General features: G+C 34.0%; 1 protein-coding gene across 3 annotated transcripts in view; it reads left to right on the forward strand.

The window, feature by feature from the left end:
- LOC138702841 (fibrillin-2-like) overlaps window positions 1-15,296 on the forward strand; it is an 868,508-nt gene extending 853,212 nt beyond the window's left edge. For 2 of the 3 annotated variants that reach the window (XM_069830178.1, XM_069830181.1), the window contains 5 exons: window positions 1,071-1,173; window positions 1,435-1,463; window positions 3,231-3,311; window positions 4,519-4,639; window positions 8,916-15,296. In XM_069830178.1, the coding sequence (XP_069686279.1) occupies window positions 1,071-1,173; window positions 1,435-1,463; window positions 3,231-3,311; window positions 4,519-4,639; window positions 8,916-9,022 (441 nt within the window). In that variant the 3' untranslated portion in view covers window positions 9,023-15,296. The remainder of the gene's footprint in view (window positions 1-1,070; window positions 1,174-1,434; window positions 1,464-3,230; window positions 3,312-4,518; window positions 4,640-8,915) is intronic. The other variant, XM_069830179.1, reaches the window with a different exon arrangement.
- Window positions 15,297-16,065: the final 769 nt, after the last annotated feature.

The raw sequence follows: 16,065 nt of genomic DNA on the forward strand, positions 1-16,065 counted from the left end.
GATGATTATGAACCACCTCCGATTCTACGGAGTAAAATAAGTTATTAAAATGTATTAATACAGCTTAACCTATCTATCATAGGTACTTCCTTCAATAAAACAAAGAAGAAAGTGTCTAACATTCCTCTGTCAACGAATAAAATGCATAGATGTATATTTTCATTAAGGAAGGAGCAGATGACTCAGCGTAAAGGCATGGAAGTTTCATACCTAATCTTGCGTTGAAATCTCCTAAAAACATATATATACCAGGTGTCGCAATTTCGAGCGCATGCTATAAATACAAAGTTGTATAAAATTGAAAAAGAAATTTCCTACTTTCCGAGGTTGTAGGGGAGAGTCGGGTAGTATCGGACATCGGGTAATATCGGACAGTGAGTTTCTTTCATCTACCACACGATGATAGTACCTGATTGACATGGTTACGTTTCTGTGATGTCGTATAGAGAAACGTAACCATGTCATTCAGGTACTACCATCTGGTGGTAGATGAAAGAAACGCACTCTCCGAAATTACCCGATGTCCGATACTACCCGACTCTCTCCTAAACATATCACGTAGCGATACGCAATATATACGTCAAATGACTACACTCCAGTTTAGGCACTGGTTGCAAAAGTAATTATAACTGTTATTTTAATGTTTCTGAGAATTTTTCCACAGGCACCTGAGAAACTATGTAATTTACAGTTCGTATCATTGTAATAGAGTTTGTTAAACATAAACATTGATTAACTTTATAAATTTCTTACTGTGTTAACATTAAAAGATTATCTGGTTGACTGGTTTCGAAGTGATATTCTTCATTGTCCAAAGCCGACAATGACGATGAAGAATATCACTTCGAAACCAGTCAGGTAGGTACATAATTCTCTAATGTTAACACAGTAAAGTAGTTAATAAAGTTAACCAGTGATTATACAAGTGTTAAAAGTGTGTATCCAACAATGAAGGATAGACATAAACATTTACAGCTATTCTCAACCGAATTGAATTTCCCGTTTCAGTTACTTAAAATTACAATGTGCGTTTGAGATGATTAGTGGAATAATTCTTTGACCCTATACAGGAACCAGGACAACAAATGTCGCCCGGGTTGCATCACGTGAACTACTTGGCGCATGACACAACAGGAAACAGAGCCAAGTGTCATTTTTCTGTCCACGTCAAAGGTATGAATTACGTACAGGACGTGTGAAATTTTTAAGTACAGCCATTTAGTTAGCAGTCGACACTGCTATCACGTATTTTGACATGTTACGGAAATAATGTATAATGACTTATGGAATCATGGGTAAACACAACTAAAACCAAACAAGTGCACTGAAAAACACTTATTTCATAAATTATACGGCTTAAGTAGATGTATATTGTGGATAATTAAACCTAAAGATTGTTTAATCTCTAACACTGTATTTAAATCTCTTTTTCAGAGGCAGATTTAAGAAAGGAAACCGTTCCTGTAAGTATGTCACGGCAGAATCAAAGAAACTTTAAAAGCTTTCACAATGGCGAAATATTTAGTATAATATTAATTTATTTGTTCTTTAACTGATCATTCACTTGATTATGTATTTTTTTTACCTATTCACTTTATAATTTATTTAATATATATATTTATTTAACCATTTATTAATCCAGTTAATTCTTAATTTCTTTCAATTTATTAATTACATTAAGTTATATTAATTTCTTTATGTATTAATGTAATTAATTTGTTTTGATTATTTACTGGCTCATTGATTTATTTTATTCATTCAAATTATCATTCATCTTACTTGTATTTATTTTTATACTTCATTATTTAATTATTTATTTATGCAATCCTAGCAATAAAACACGCTTATTATGTCGCTATAAATCGTGCACAATTGCCCTAATTCTGGCACTGGTGCCAGAAAAGGTTACCTAGTAACTAGTATTCCATGACATCATCACTGCCTTCACAATACAATTTTATACAACATACCTGTAAGAAAAAGCTTCAAAACAACAATGAAATAGCATTGTCTTAGAAACGGTTACTTAGCAACCATGCAATATATTACGCCATATCCAGTAGACTAATGTCTCTACTACGTCATAACATTACATTTTGTAAATTTATAATAGTTTTTTTACATAATTTAATGCTAGAATATCATGAAACGTTGTATGTAACACGTGTATATTATTAATCTTCATTATAAAGAGTCGCGAATATACTGGTTACATAAATAACTATTATTTACTTACGTATTTATTTATTTATGACTGTATTTTTATTTATTTATTTACGTCTAACTATTGACCTATTAATTTGGTAAATATTTATTTCTGATTGTATTTTAATTTATTTATTTACGCGTCTATGTATTTTAATTTATTTATTTACGTCTAACTATTGACCTATTAATTTGCTAAATATTTATTTATGATTGTATTTTAATTAATTTATTTACACGTCTAACTATTGACCTATTAATTTGGCAAATATTTATTTATGATTGTATTTTAATTAATTTATTTACAGTCTAACTATTGACCTATTAATTTGGCAAATATTTATTTATGATTGTATTTTAATTAATTTATTTACAGTCTAACTATTGACCTATTAATTTGGCAAATATTTATTTATGATTGTATTTTAATTAATTTACTTACACGTCTAACTATTGACCTATTAATTTGGCAAATATTTATTTATGATTGTATTTTAATTAATTTACTTACACGTCTAACTATTGACCTATTAATTTGGCAAATATTTATTTATGATTGTATTTTAATTAATTTATTTACAGTCTAACTATTGACCTATTAATTTGGCAAATATTTATTTATGATTGTATTTTAATTTATTTATTTACACGTCTATGTATTTTAATTTATTTATTTACACGTCTATGTATTTTAATTAATTTATTTACACGTCCATGTATTTTAATTAATTTATTTACACGTCTATGTATTTTAATTAATTTATTTATACGTCTATTGACCTATTAATTTGGCAAATATTTATTTACGATTGTATTTTAATTTATTTATTTACGTGCTAATGCAATTAATTTTCTTAATTTTTATTTATTCATCCATTTACTTTATATATTCTTTAATTTTATTGTTTATTTCTTGTATTTATTCACTTAATTAAGTTTAGCATTTTTCTCAAGTTCACTTAAATCTTGTTTCATTGATTGTTAACCTTACCTATTTGAGTAATGCAATCTGTCTGGATCACTAGCAGCTTGGCGGATACGCAAGAAAGACAGTGGTGTGTCCGAAGAGAGCAGGATCAGCCAACAGTGCTACTCCCAGCTATCCAGTAAGTATCTCAAATCATTTCTTACTTATTCATACCAGGCCTACGAACGAGGAAGAGAATCGGGAGTATTGTGAGCAAGTGCATGCAACATATTTTTCCCTATTTTTAACGCACAGCTGCTCGAAACTTTACTTCACATAAAGTTGTCTTATGTGTTAGTCTGGACACATATTTCTACAGGAAATACATACTCGTAATTTAACATCCCACCACGAAGTTTGAAGAGATAGTTAATATACACCCTGTATACACATAATGTACAATATACTTACTTACTTACTTACTTACTTACTTACTTACTTACTGGCTTTTAAGGAACCCGGAGGTTCATTGCCGCCCTCACATAAGCCCGCCATTAGTCCCTATCCTAAGCAAGATTAATCCAGTCTCTATCATCATATCCCACCTCCCTCAAATCCATTTTAATATTATCCTCCCATCTACGTCTCGGCCTCCCCAAAGGTCTTTTTCCCTCTGGCCTCCCAACGAACACTCCATATGCATTTCTGGATTCGCCCATACGTGCTACATGCCCTGCCCATCTCAAACGTCTGGATTTAATGTTCCTAATTACGTCAGGTGAAGAATACAATGCGTGCAGTTCTGTGTTGTGTAACTTTCTCCATTCTCCTGTAATTTCATCCTTTTAGCCCCAAATATTTTCCTAAGCACCTTATTCTCAAACACCCTTAACAACCTCTCAAAATGAGAGTCCAAGTTTCACAACTATAAAGAACAACAGGTAATATAACTGTTTTATAAATTCTAACTTTCAGACTTTTTGACAGCAGACTGGATGATAAAAGCTTCTCAATCGAATAATAACAGGCATTTCCTATATTTATTCTGTGTTTAATTTCCTCCCGAGTATCATTTATATTTGTTACTGTTGTTCCAAGATATTTGAACTTCTCCACCTCTTCAAAAGATAAATTTCCAATTTTTATATTTAATTTCGTACAATATTCTCGTCACGAGACATAATCATATACTTTGTCTTTTCGGGATTTACTTCCAAACCTATCTCTTTATCTTATGTACAGTATATTACACATATATACATGTCTGTTTACTTTTGAAATAACAATATCAAAATGAACTTGAAAGTTAATGTGATTAAGAAGGAAATGATTCTGATTAAGTTGCATTTCTCCCAAAACGCGACTGAGAATATGGTTTACCCATGAACCGGTGTACTGCATTGCAGTGGCAGATTCCAGCTGGGTGTTTTATCCGTCGCACACGGACGAGGGTGATAGCAGGGACCTTCACGATTCACCAGGGCAGTGTGCCGACCTATGACACCAACTCGGCTGCTACAAACACAGGTGGGTTGTGGGCCTACACACCTGCTAGTAACAGGTGGTGTCTTACATTTAAGGAACTACCTTCCGCATGTGTTAAGAATTCCTCTTCCACATCACTGTGGATAATGTACCATATCAAATCCGAGAAAAAATAAATAAATTGCATTTGTTCTCTTTCCTTAATATTTCATATCTTAGTGCCCAGTGGCCAAAGATTAATTCGAGGGTAAAGTTAAGTTATTTTTTGTGTAAATGGAATTTTGTTCCCCAGGTCAATACACAAATTAAATTCGAGAAGTGGTTGTGCAAAAAACAAAAGAATACTAGCAGTTAATGTGTTTTACTTGTGTAGAAAATTATTTGCAATAAGGGTCTGAAGTTTAATTTTCATACATCTTGAGTACACAACTTTTAACACTGTATCACTTCGGAATATGTATGATAAGAACTTTCTTGTGTTAAATTTTAACGTACCTTGTTAACATGTTTCGACCTATTTTCGGTCATCTTCGGAACTGGTCGTTGTTGGTGTTGGCGCCTCTTGTTTCCTGTGTGGGTGCGTTCGTAGTGTAGTCAAAGAGTGTATGTGTTTTGAAATTGAGTTGTGTGTTGAGACAGGACAGAACATAGGACAGACAGGCAGATCATTTCAAACACGTTACAAAGAACACATCACAACCATAACAAAATTACAAAACACCTTCACATATGCAGAACACATCACAAATGCCAACCACACCTACAGAGACATCAACACAGACATGGAAATACTGCACATCCAACCAAAAAGCCAGAAACTCAACATACTAGAACAATATGAAATATACAGACACACGAAAACACACCCCAACGATATTCTCAACACACAACTCAATTTCAAAACACATACACTCTTTGACTCTACACTACGAACACCCACACAGGAAACAAGAGGCGCCAAAACCAACAACGACCAGTTCCGAAGATGACCGAAAATAGGTCGAAACATGTTAACAAGGTACGTTAAAATTTAACACAAGAAAGTTCTTATCATACATATTCCGAATTTAATTTTCATTTATCTAAAAACTCATTTTATGACTTACAACCCTTTACCTAAACTTCATCAAATTATCACGCAAACCATCCGCGAAATTTGAATTAAAATTTTGTTGAAAGTAACCATTTAATACTAGGCACTGGCTAGTAACAGGTTATAATGGCAACCCTATTTCAAGACTTCAGATCATTGAAAAATACATTTTAAGTGTTAGACAAAAATTAGGGCTTCAACTAGATAGAAATACAATCTATGATGAACTGTGCTTTTTAAATGAAGTAGCTTCTTCCTTTGTGAAAGCTGAACATTTGTCAAGTATTGGAAAATGGTGTAAATATTTTCAGGATGAAAGTGCCTCCACAAATAAGAATGGTAGTTCAACACGTGTTTACTATCCCCGCAAGCAATGTTTTTGTGAAGTGTGTATTGAGTATTATGAATAATATATGGAATGACGAGAGGAACCGTTCAAATGTGGAAATAGTAAAATCTGAAATTTGTATCAGTGAAAACTTTAAATTTAGTTGTGCAGAATTGTATTGCTTTATAGTAGGAGAAAAATAAATTCTTAAAGCTTTACCATCAAGCTCCAAACACACACAATTTTAAAAAGTGAATTGTGAACATTGTGCAAGATTGTTTCTCAATTTATTTTTTATTGCTCATATCAAATATCACCAGTATGTAGGCTATACTGTTCAAGGAAGAGAAATTATTTTCATAGCAGATTTTAATTTTAGCATAGGATATTCATCTAAAATTGCATGTGTAAAATGGCAGATAAATTTATTTACTAAAGCTGGCAACCCTAGCTCTAGATCATTTTACTTACTTACATACTTACTTACAAATGGCTTTTAGAGAACCCGCAGGTTCATTGCCACCCTCACATAAGTCCGGCATCAATCCCTATCCTGCGCAAGATTAATCCAGCCCCTAGCATCATATCTCACATCCCTCACATCCATTTCAATATTATTCTCTCATCTACGTCTCGACCTTCCCAAAGATCCCAACTAACACTCTATATGCATTTATGAATTCCCCCATACGTGCTACATGCCCTGCCCATCTCAAACGTCTGGATTTAATGTTCCTAATTATGTCAGGTGAAGAATACAATGCGTGCAGTTCTGCGTTGTGTAACTTTCTCCATTCTCCTGTAACTTCATCCCTCTTAGCCCCAAATATTTTCCTAAGCATCTTATTCTCAAACACCCTTAGCCTCTGTTCCTCTCTGAAAGTGAGAGTCCAAGTTTCACAACCATAAAGAACTGGTAATATAACTGTTTTATAAATTCTAACTTTCAGCTTTTTTGAGAGCGGACTGGATGACAAAAGCTTCTCAACCGAATAATAACACGCATTTCCCATATTTATTCTGCGTTTAATTTCCTCTAGATTATCAATATTATTTTCAAATGTGATGTTGGAAGTTCGACTTGTTTCTCAAGGCATTCTGTATCCACAACACTCATTCTACTGTTTTAAACATATCAACCCTCTCACAGAAATTGGCACAGTTCATACAAGGGATGCCATATTGTTTGCACATTCTTCAATAGATTTCTGCAGGTTTCATTCCTTCTGCTAGAAGAAACCATACCACTAATCACTGTTCAATAAGTGTGCATACTTCAAGTGGATACATTGGCCCTGTTTCTTCAACCTTTGTTAAATTATAACAGTGTGTTATTCCATTTTAACTGTAAACTTAACAGTTGAAGCATTTCTTCAACTACTGTTAGTACTAACAGGCCGTTAAAACCTATGTTAATTTAACTGCCCAATTTCATGCAGTTAAATCATTTAACTCTCTGTTAGCATAGAAGTATCCAATATGGCTGGTGCGTTAGATGCTGAACTTATATATCTGGATTATTTAGAAAATGATATCCATGAATACATAAACAGAGGGGTTGATTTTAGTGATTTGACAGACCAGAAGTTCATACAAAGATATACCGGGTAGGCTATTTTCTGCCAAGCCTCACTTTTCGCTTTCAACTTATATCCGTTTGTTTGTTTGTTCTCATTAATTGGTTTATACTGCGAAATAATTTCCAGCAGAAGGTTTCTTTCAAACAAAGATAAATTAGTCCCACGATTTCTTTTTGTTCCAGTGTTTTCCATTTCATAACAGCAACACCAATACGCCACTCCACGCTATTGTGATACAGACGAGGAAAGAAGCAGAAATCAAACCTGAGAGAATAGAAAGACTTCTATCCTCTCTGAATCAAGCAATGGAAACAAGCGAGAATCGCAATTGTCAGGGTTCAGAAAACGGAAGTGAGCCTATACTTGGTTATAGCACAGTCTCTGTGGTTATGAAATGAAATGAAATGAAATGCGCACAATGTGCATAGGATTTGTAGGTTAGTCTTTGCAGAAGTTTGTGAGCGAGGTTTTCCTTTCTCGGCAGTTTTCAACGTGATATCGTCCACATGGCTTCTGACACAGTTCACACACACATTCGTCGTTGGGTTCGTGGTATCTCTTGGTGGTACAGATCTTATGGTGAAAACCATGTACTGCGTAACGGGTCACTATGTGTCTCAGTTCGTAGTTTGTGTTTGCCCAGTCTCTGGTTGTCATGGCGTCTGTTATGTAGAACTCGCTCCAGATGGCGTTCTTCTTTCCTCTGAGTACTTCCAGGGCTTTCTCGTATGCTGGGGTGAGTCTCTGTGGTTATAGGTTATGGTTAAACACTAGAATCTTTGGTCCTAACAGACGTTAACAAACAGAATGTTAAAAATGTGAAATGTAAAGTTGAAGAAATCCAATATTTTTAACAGCAATTCATACTTTTAACTTACAGTTAATTAACGCTATGTTAGGTGCATTTTAACAAAGGTTGAAGAAACCGGGCCAAAGACTTCTATCCTCTCTGGATCAAACAATGGAAACAAGCGAGAATCGCAATTGTCAGAGTTCAGAAAACAGAAGTGAGCCTGTACTTGGTTATAGGTTATGGTTAAACTCTAGAAGCTCTGGTCCTAACAGACAGTTAACAAACAGAATGTTAAAATGTGAAATGTAAAGTTGAAGAAACACAATATTTTTAACAGCAATTCATACTTTTAACTTTCAGTTAATTAACGCTATGTTAGGTGCATTTTAACAAAGGTTGAAGAAACCGGGCCAATCCTTCTCAATCAATTCAGGATGTTTTACATATATTATCAATCTTGGTAAAAACTGTGGAGTAACATATGACACATAGACAAGCACATTATTAGAACATTTTTCTTCCAGAGCAACGAGTACGGCATCACAATGGACAACAATCACGGAGATCCAAGAACTGGCAGAATCAGAGAATTGGGTCGACGCGCAACCACAGAAGACGTTGCTGTTCCTAGCGGGCATTGCGCTGAATCTGGTTGAGGAGACACAAACTACAGACTTGTCTTTCAGCAAACGAAGAAGACTGTAGTGCGCTGAGCAGGTTACTACAGCTCGTGCCATACCCCTCGTTCAGTATAACTTGGTTAAGCTTCCTAATTCTTTCTCAGAAAGGATTTTTCTAGTCTTTTACACCATATGTGTTAATAGACGATGATTCAAAGTGAATCATACTTGTGTAATTACAATGAAAATTTCATTCAGGAAAAAATCTGCAAAACTGTGCATCTGATCGGGGGCATTGTCAGGAGGGGGACTTAGGCAGGCAAGTGCACATCTGAAATTAACTCATACGCAGTACTCTCTTCAACCCTCCACTCAAATATTGAAAGTGTAGCTAACACATGCTTCAGAACACTTCCGAACATATTTACTTGTTACTTTAATTATTGAATATTTAATTCACAACTTTTCCTCAGAAATTGCTTCACAATTTCTCTTACTGCCTGCAAATTACATAATTCTTGAGCATACTCTTTTGACATACAATCAGTGAGGAATTGTTAAGTTATTTCGATAAATAAATTACGACTTCACTGTGTTAACATTATGAAATTTGGTGTTATGTAACCTGATTGACTAGGTTCAGTGTTCCTAGGATTCAGAGCTGATGCAAACGACATCGAAACTAGTCAATCAGGTAACATAACACAAACATTTATAATGTGAACATACTTTGTTTATTTATTCGGACAACCAAGTATTAGTTGCAAACTCAGAAGACAATTTACAGATGGGTATATTTAAACTAAATAAAATCATAGAAGAACATGGCATGAAGATTTCACCAGAAAAAAGCAAAATAATGGCATTTGAAGGTACAAACCCAATCCGAAGCAAAATTGTTGTTGAAAATGTGATTTTAGAACAGATAAATTCCTTTTCATACTTAGTATGTAATATATCATATGAAGGAGAGAATGATTTAAGCAGAAAAATTAACAAATTTTTACAAATATTAGGACTGCTAAACCATACCCTAAAACCAAGTTTAGTACAGAAACATTCCAGAATAAAGCTATATAAAACCCTTGCACTACCAACTCTCCTCTATGGAAGCGAAATTTGGGTTCTGAAACAAAGAGATATCAGCAGATTAAGAGCAGCTGAAATGAAATATCTGCGACGAACTGCAGGATACACACTTCTGGACCACAAGAGGAACGAGGATATACTGCAGGAACTCAACATGCAACCATTAGAAGAAAAAATTACAGAATACAGAAACAGATGGCTTGAACACATTTCTGGTATGGAAGCTGGCCGGACACCCCAAGAAATGCTAAAATACCACCCTCAAGGACGACGACGACCTGGACGTCCACAGAAACGTCTATTGGATCCTGTATAGCTGGAACCGAAACACGCCAACAATGGCCTAATTTCGTGCCTGGAATATGATGATGATGATGATGATGATGATGATGATGATGACGACTTATTTATTCAAATAACTTAATAGTTAATCAGTGAAAAATTACATTGAATTATGTAATGCCAGAAATTTATCAAACTTTCTAATTACCATATCCTTCCCACCCCCTGGAGTTTGCGGGTGTTATTGTAACCCCTCTTAGACTTACCCACGCGAATGCACCCTCAAACTAAAAATGTCGGCACTGCCCCTGTATCTGATATGCTCGTATCTCAAACATTACCGGGTATATATATTTTTTGTTTACAATCACTTTCTTAACGTTATTGTATCCAAAAGTATAGAGTTTGTGATTCCTATTCTGAATTTTATTTATCTGCTTCAGGATGATGTTTATATTTTTTCCTTTTATTCTAGTACTTGTTTAACATTTACATGAATTAATATATTTTACTTTTATGTAGTTGAAAATAGCAAAACAGTATCATAAACAATAAATATATTAAAGATGTCTGTAACATAGTTTATACAAACTTATATATAGGGATCGGGATTGGTTTAAATGTAGATTTCTTATAGACAGATCTTCTATATGCTGTCATTTCTTAACAACAAAGAAATAATTTTCATATGTCTTTAAAAAATGGAATGATTGAAGATTCTGGAGTATTGTTTCCCAAACCACTGCCATGATACTTCGTACAGAAACCAGTATCAATGAAGAAACTTAACAGTTGCTTTAAGGACAAGTGTTACGAAACAAATACAATTTAATCATATGTCAGGGTCATTGTATAAAAATACTTCCGTGGGAATTAAGAATATAAGAAAATATTACTACAATATTCTCCTCAACATTGTATAATTATTTACTGATTAATTTTGACGAATTACTGTTGGATAAAGAAATTTACATCCTTAAATTTTCCTTATTACAATCAGGGTTCGGATTTTAATGACAAATCATCTTTTATTTAGTCTTTTACAGAAAACTGTAACTTATTTATAAATTCTGATGATGACACTCCAGTTGTATTATATGATTATTGATCAATAATTCATTTTCTTGACATCATTAGTGCCATGAACTATTACCGTCTTTTACTCTTTAGACTTTTGCTGGATTATACATAACTTTCAGAACACAGCTGTCAAAAGGAAGGTGTAAAAATAACCATACTATTCTCACTGCTCTCCAATTTATTTTTTTTCTCTCTCTCTTGTATACAGAAGAGACCCGAAAGCTTACACTGCAATCTGAGGCTTATTGTGCTTACCACTCCTATTCTGTGAATGATTGGGTAGCCGAATGGTCAAGCTCTTGTACAAGTAAAGCACGCCGCACCGTGAACTTAACCCGGCTATTGTATGGATGATGGTGATATGTGAATTAATGATGGCGAAAAGGATCTGAGGTCCAACGCCGAAAATTACCCAGCAATTCTGCTTCAATTGATTGAAGAAAACCCTGGAAAAAACCCCAACCAGGTAATTTATCCCAACCAGGATTTGAACCTGGGCCCGCTCGTTTCATAGCCAGATGTGCTGACCATTACTTCACAGCAGTGGACCTCCCATATCTTACTGCAACATTACGCAATACGAAAATGTTTTAATTCAAATACAGAAGAAGCACAAAACTATGTAATTCAAAACATGGCTACACAAGTTTGTCAATATGATTGATTCAATTTATAAATCTAAAATTGATCTAGTATGCTAAGAGCTATGCCTTCTCAAGCATAATGTAGAATAAAATTTAAAAAATGTGGTAATCAATCAATCTTCTTAATGTATCGAGCTGTTTGCTGACAACATAAAGTCCACTATAGTCCACTGTAGTCTATTCAGTTGTTTTTCACGAGAAATGAGGGGTATTTTGATCGGTGTTCATTATAGATGCCTGTTGCTAGTAGCCAGATTTGGGGGGTAGTCAATATATATTGCAGGGCTGTGTCTTCTGCAACTGGTACTGATGATTTTAATTTACTTCTTTTGTGGTTTATGGATGGACAGTATAGAAGAATTTGTTCCAAGGAGTGGAATATAAAGTTAGATGGAAGAAATCTTGTAAAAGTTGAGACATTTAATTTTATTTGAGACCAGGAATAAACTTATATGAGGGAATCAGAAACAAAAGGGTACGAATAGCATTTGTAAAAAATTGAGTTAAGTGCATCTAGAGTAAACTAAAGGATTTAAGATGTTGGTATTAGTATTTGTATTTATTTATTCCCTGTACAATCGTCAACCACATCACATATAAACATTTAAAATTAAAACTTCACAGAATTTACAAAAGTTTAATAACATTCAATCACATTTTCCCGAAAATAACTGAAGTGCACTTATACCCTTTGCTTTTGACCCCCTCACAAGAAAAACACAAAACGAAACCAAGAGAAGAATTCAAAGAAGCTGGAATATATTTAACATGGTTAAAAGTTTGATGTGGAATAATGATATAGCTATAAAATGTAAAATCTCTATGTACAAAAATTATTTAAAACAGTACTTACATATTATGCATCTGAAACTTTGACACATACACAAAAAGAAATAGAATTCAAGCAACAGAAATGAAATTTTTGCGTATAATTGTAGGGAAAACCGAAATGAAAAAAATAAAAAATGAAAAGATTAAAAATGGAACAGCTTCAGATAAATTCAGAAAGAAATAGACTGAAATGGTTAGGACATATCAAAAGAATGGAAGAAGAGAGATTGCCTAGGAGAATGTTAAATTTGTAATGGAAAGGAAAAGACCCAGAGGAAGACCTCGAATGAGGTAAATAGACCAAATTAAAAATAACATAGCACTTCGTGGTTTCCAATTGCAGGAGATATAAACTGACAAAGCAATGGAATGATAGAGACGTATGGAGGCATATATTTCATCGACCCTCTACAAGAAGAGGATACAATGAGAGGAGGATGATGATGATGATCGTATTTCAAGCTACAGAACATGTGTGAAAAGAGAATATCCAATCTGGCAAATGTTAAAAAAAAAAAAATGTTATGTTTTATTTAACGACGCTCGCAACTGCAGAGGTTATATCAGCGTCGCCGGATGTGCCGGAATTTGGTCCCGCAGGAGTTCTTTTACATGCCAGTAAATCTACTGACATGAGCCTGTCACATTTAAACACACTTAAATGCCATCGACCTGGCCCGGGATCGAACCCGCAACCTTGGGCATAGAAGGCCAGCGCTATACCAACTTGCCAACCAGGTCGACTATCTGGCAAATGACATTAGTATGAAAATAAGTCAATTGTTGCGTATTTTGTTCAGAAATAAATAAATAACAATAATACCAATGCCGTTTAAAATTTCTGAGCAATTTTTGTAAATTAAAAGTAATTTAGACCACCTCTGTGGTGTAGGCGTCAGCATGCTGGTCTTTTACGCAGAGGGCCTGGGTTCGATTCCCGGTCGTGTTGAATTTCCTGGTTGAGGTTTTTCAGGGTTTTCCGCAACCGTAAGGCAAATACTAGGAAATTCTGGCCACAACATCCCTGAATATCACCGGCCTCATTCATCACCGAAATCATATTCATAACAAATCAGTAATACATATACAGTCGCCATCTAGTTCACAACAATGGAACCAGTAATTACTCAACAATAGTACACAGGCCTTCGGATTTCACCCAAAAGATCAACTCGCGATACGACCAGAGATGTTAAAGCGAGTATAAATAACAGCGATGGAGAGGAAAAGTAATTTCTAGTGATTTTTAAAACAATGTTAGCCTATAGTTTTTTTTTGTTATTTTATATCATCAAAATACTGAACCCTAGTTGTAATGTACATTAAAGTTTTTTACTTTGTTTTTCTTTTGGTAGTAAAGATCAGACGCCAACAATTGACAGAAGCACAGTTTGGGAACCATTGTTCTAGAGCAGAGGGTATGGTACAGCTGTTTTCAGAGCGAAAGTAAGCATTACTTATTACACAGGGAGGGCACTAAGTTACAGTATAAGATAGTTTTCTGCTTATTTTTAAGGTTAAGTAAAACTTTCCTAAAAAAATATAAAACAAATATAAATAACTATCTTCAAGTTTGAAAATGTTAAGATATATTTTAGGAACAAGTCAAGTTCTTGTTTTGTTTATGGTTGTGTTATTTAGGAAGTAAAATAGTTAAAACATAATTTTAATTGAAAATTTTAATTGAAGTACTCCATTTGGTTCTGAATAATGCACGCAAAGCAAAAGAACAAAAAACATCTTGTTTGCTTTGATGTTACTGCAAATGCATAATTCCTGCATATAAGTGCAGTGTCAATTTGTTCTGGAGTTATAAAATGAATGTTTAAATTAAAGATATATCTTTAAAACATTAAAATCATCCATGTTGAAACTTCCGTACACTACTTTTAACACTTTAATATAAATAATTGATTAAATGGCGATCTTACTCGTGTTAATTGTGTAAGCATGTGCGGCTTACAGCTGTTTCGGTGCTTCTTCACACCATCCTCAGAGCCTACTAGATCTCGGCGTCATCTCGAACTTCGCTGCCTGTTGTGTGGGTGCGTTCGATTGTTGAAAAGTGTTGAAATGTGGTGTCAAATAGTGTGTGTGTTCTGAAATTGGTCTGCATGTTGAGAATTTGATCAGGGTGTGTTTTAGTGTGTCTGTATATTTCATATTGTTCTAGTGTCAAACACATAAATAATGCTAACCACACATACAATAACACAAATACAGACATGGAAATCCTACACATACAACCCAAAAACCAAAAACTGAACACACTAGATCAATATAAAATATACAGACACACTAAAACACACCCTGCTCAAATTCTCAACACACAGATCAATTTCAGAACACACACACTATTTGACTCCACATTACAACACTTTTCAACAATCAAACGCACCCACACAACAACCAGCGAAGTACGAGATGACGCCGAGATCTAGTAGGCTCTGAGGATGGTGTGAAGAAGCACCGAAACAGCCACATGCTTACACAATTAACACGAGTAAGATCGTCATTTAATCAATTATTTACATTAAAATAAATTTCTTTAAATGCATACTTTAGTATTATCTTATAAAACCGTGATAAAATACAGCTCTGTGACGGAAGGTAAAATTTTTGTATCTTATTCCATTTATTATAATACAGACACGAGGTGGAAAAAAAGTGAAGAGTTTGTTCATATTATCACTTTTACAATCTATCAATTGTCTTTATTACTTTTACTTCCTATTTTAATGACAGAATATGAATTATTTAAATTATCTTTCTCCATAAACCGATTTTAAATTTGCATTATTTTTAACTGTTTTAAGTGAAAAGGCTGTAATATAATTTTTTTTTTTAAATAAAGGTGGAAGTGAAATAATCCTGCAGATTTTCGGAGCGAAAAGCTCATGTCGTATGTAGCAAAAAAGTGTAATACCATACTGATGGGAAGTCCATTGTTTTCTCATAAAAAATGTGTTTCTCAAATGTGTTTGTGTCTACTGCTCAATATTTAACAGTGAAGTCATTTTCCTTCTGCTTCCCAACATTTAGATGTAAGGTCCATAAAATTTTCCAGAGATTCGCACATTTTTAGATGTTCCATGTCCATGGCATCTTCTTTATTGCACAATAAACAT

The sequence above is a fragment of the Periplaneta americana genome, chromosome 7, assembly GCF_040183065.1.
Source record: "Periplaneta americana isolate PAMFEO1 chromosome 7, P.americana_PAMFEO1_priV1, whole genome shotgun sequence".
NCBI classification, from domain to species: domain Eukaryota; kingdom Metazoa; phylum Arthropoda; class Insecta; order Blattodea; family Blattidae; genus Periplaneta; species Periplaneta americana.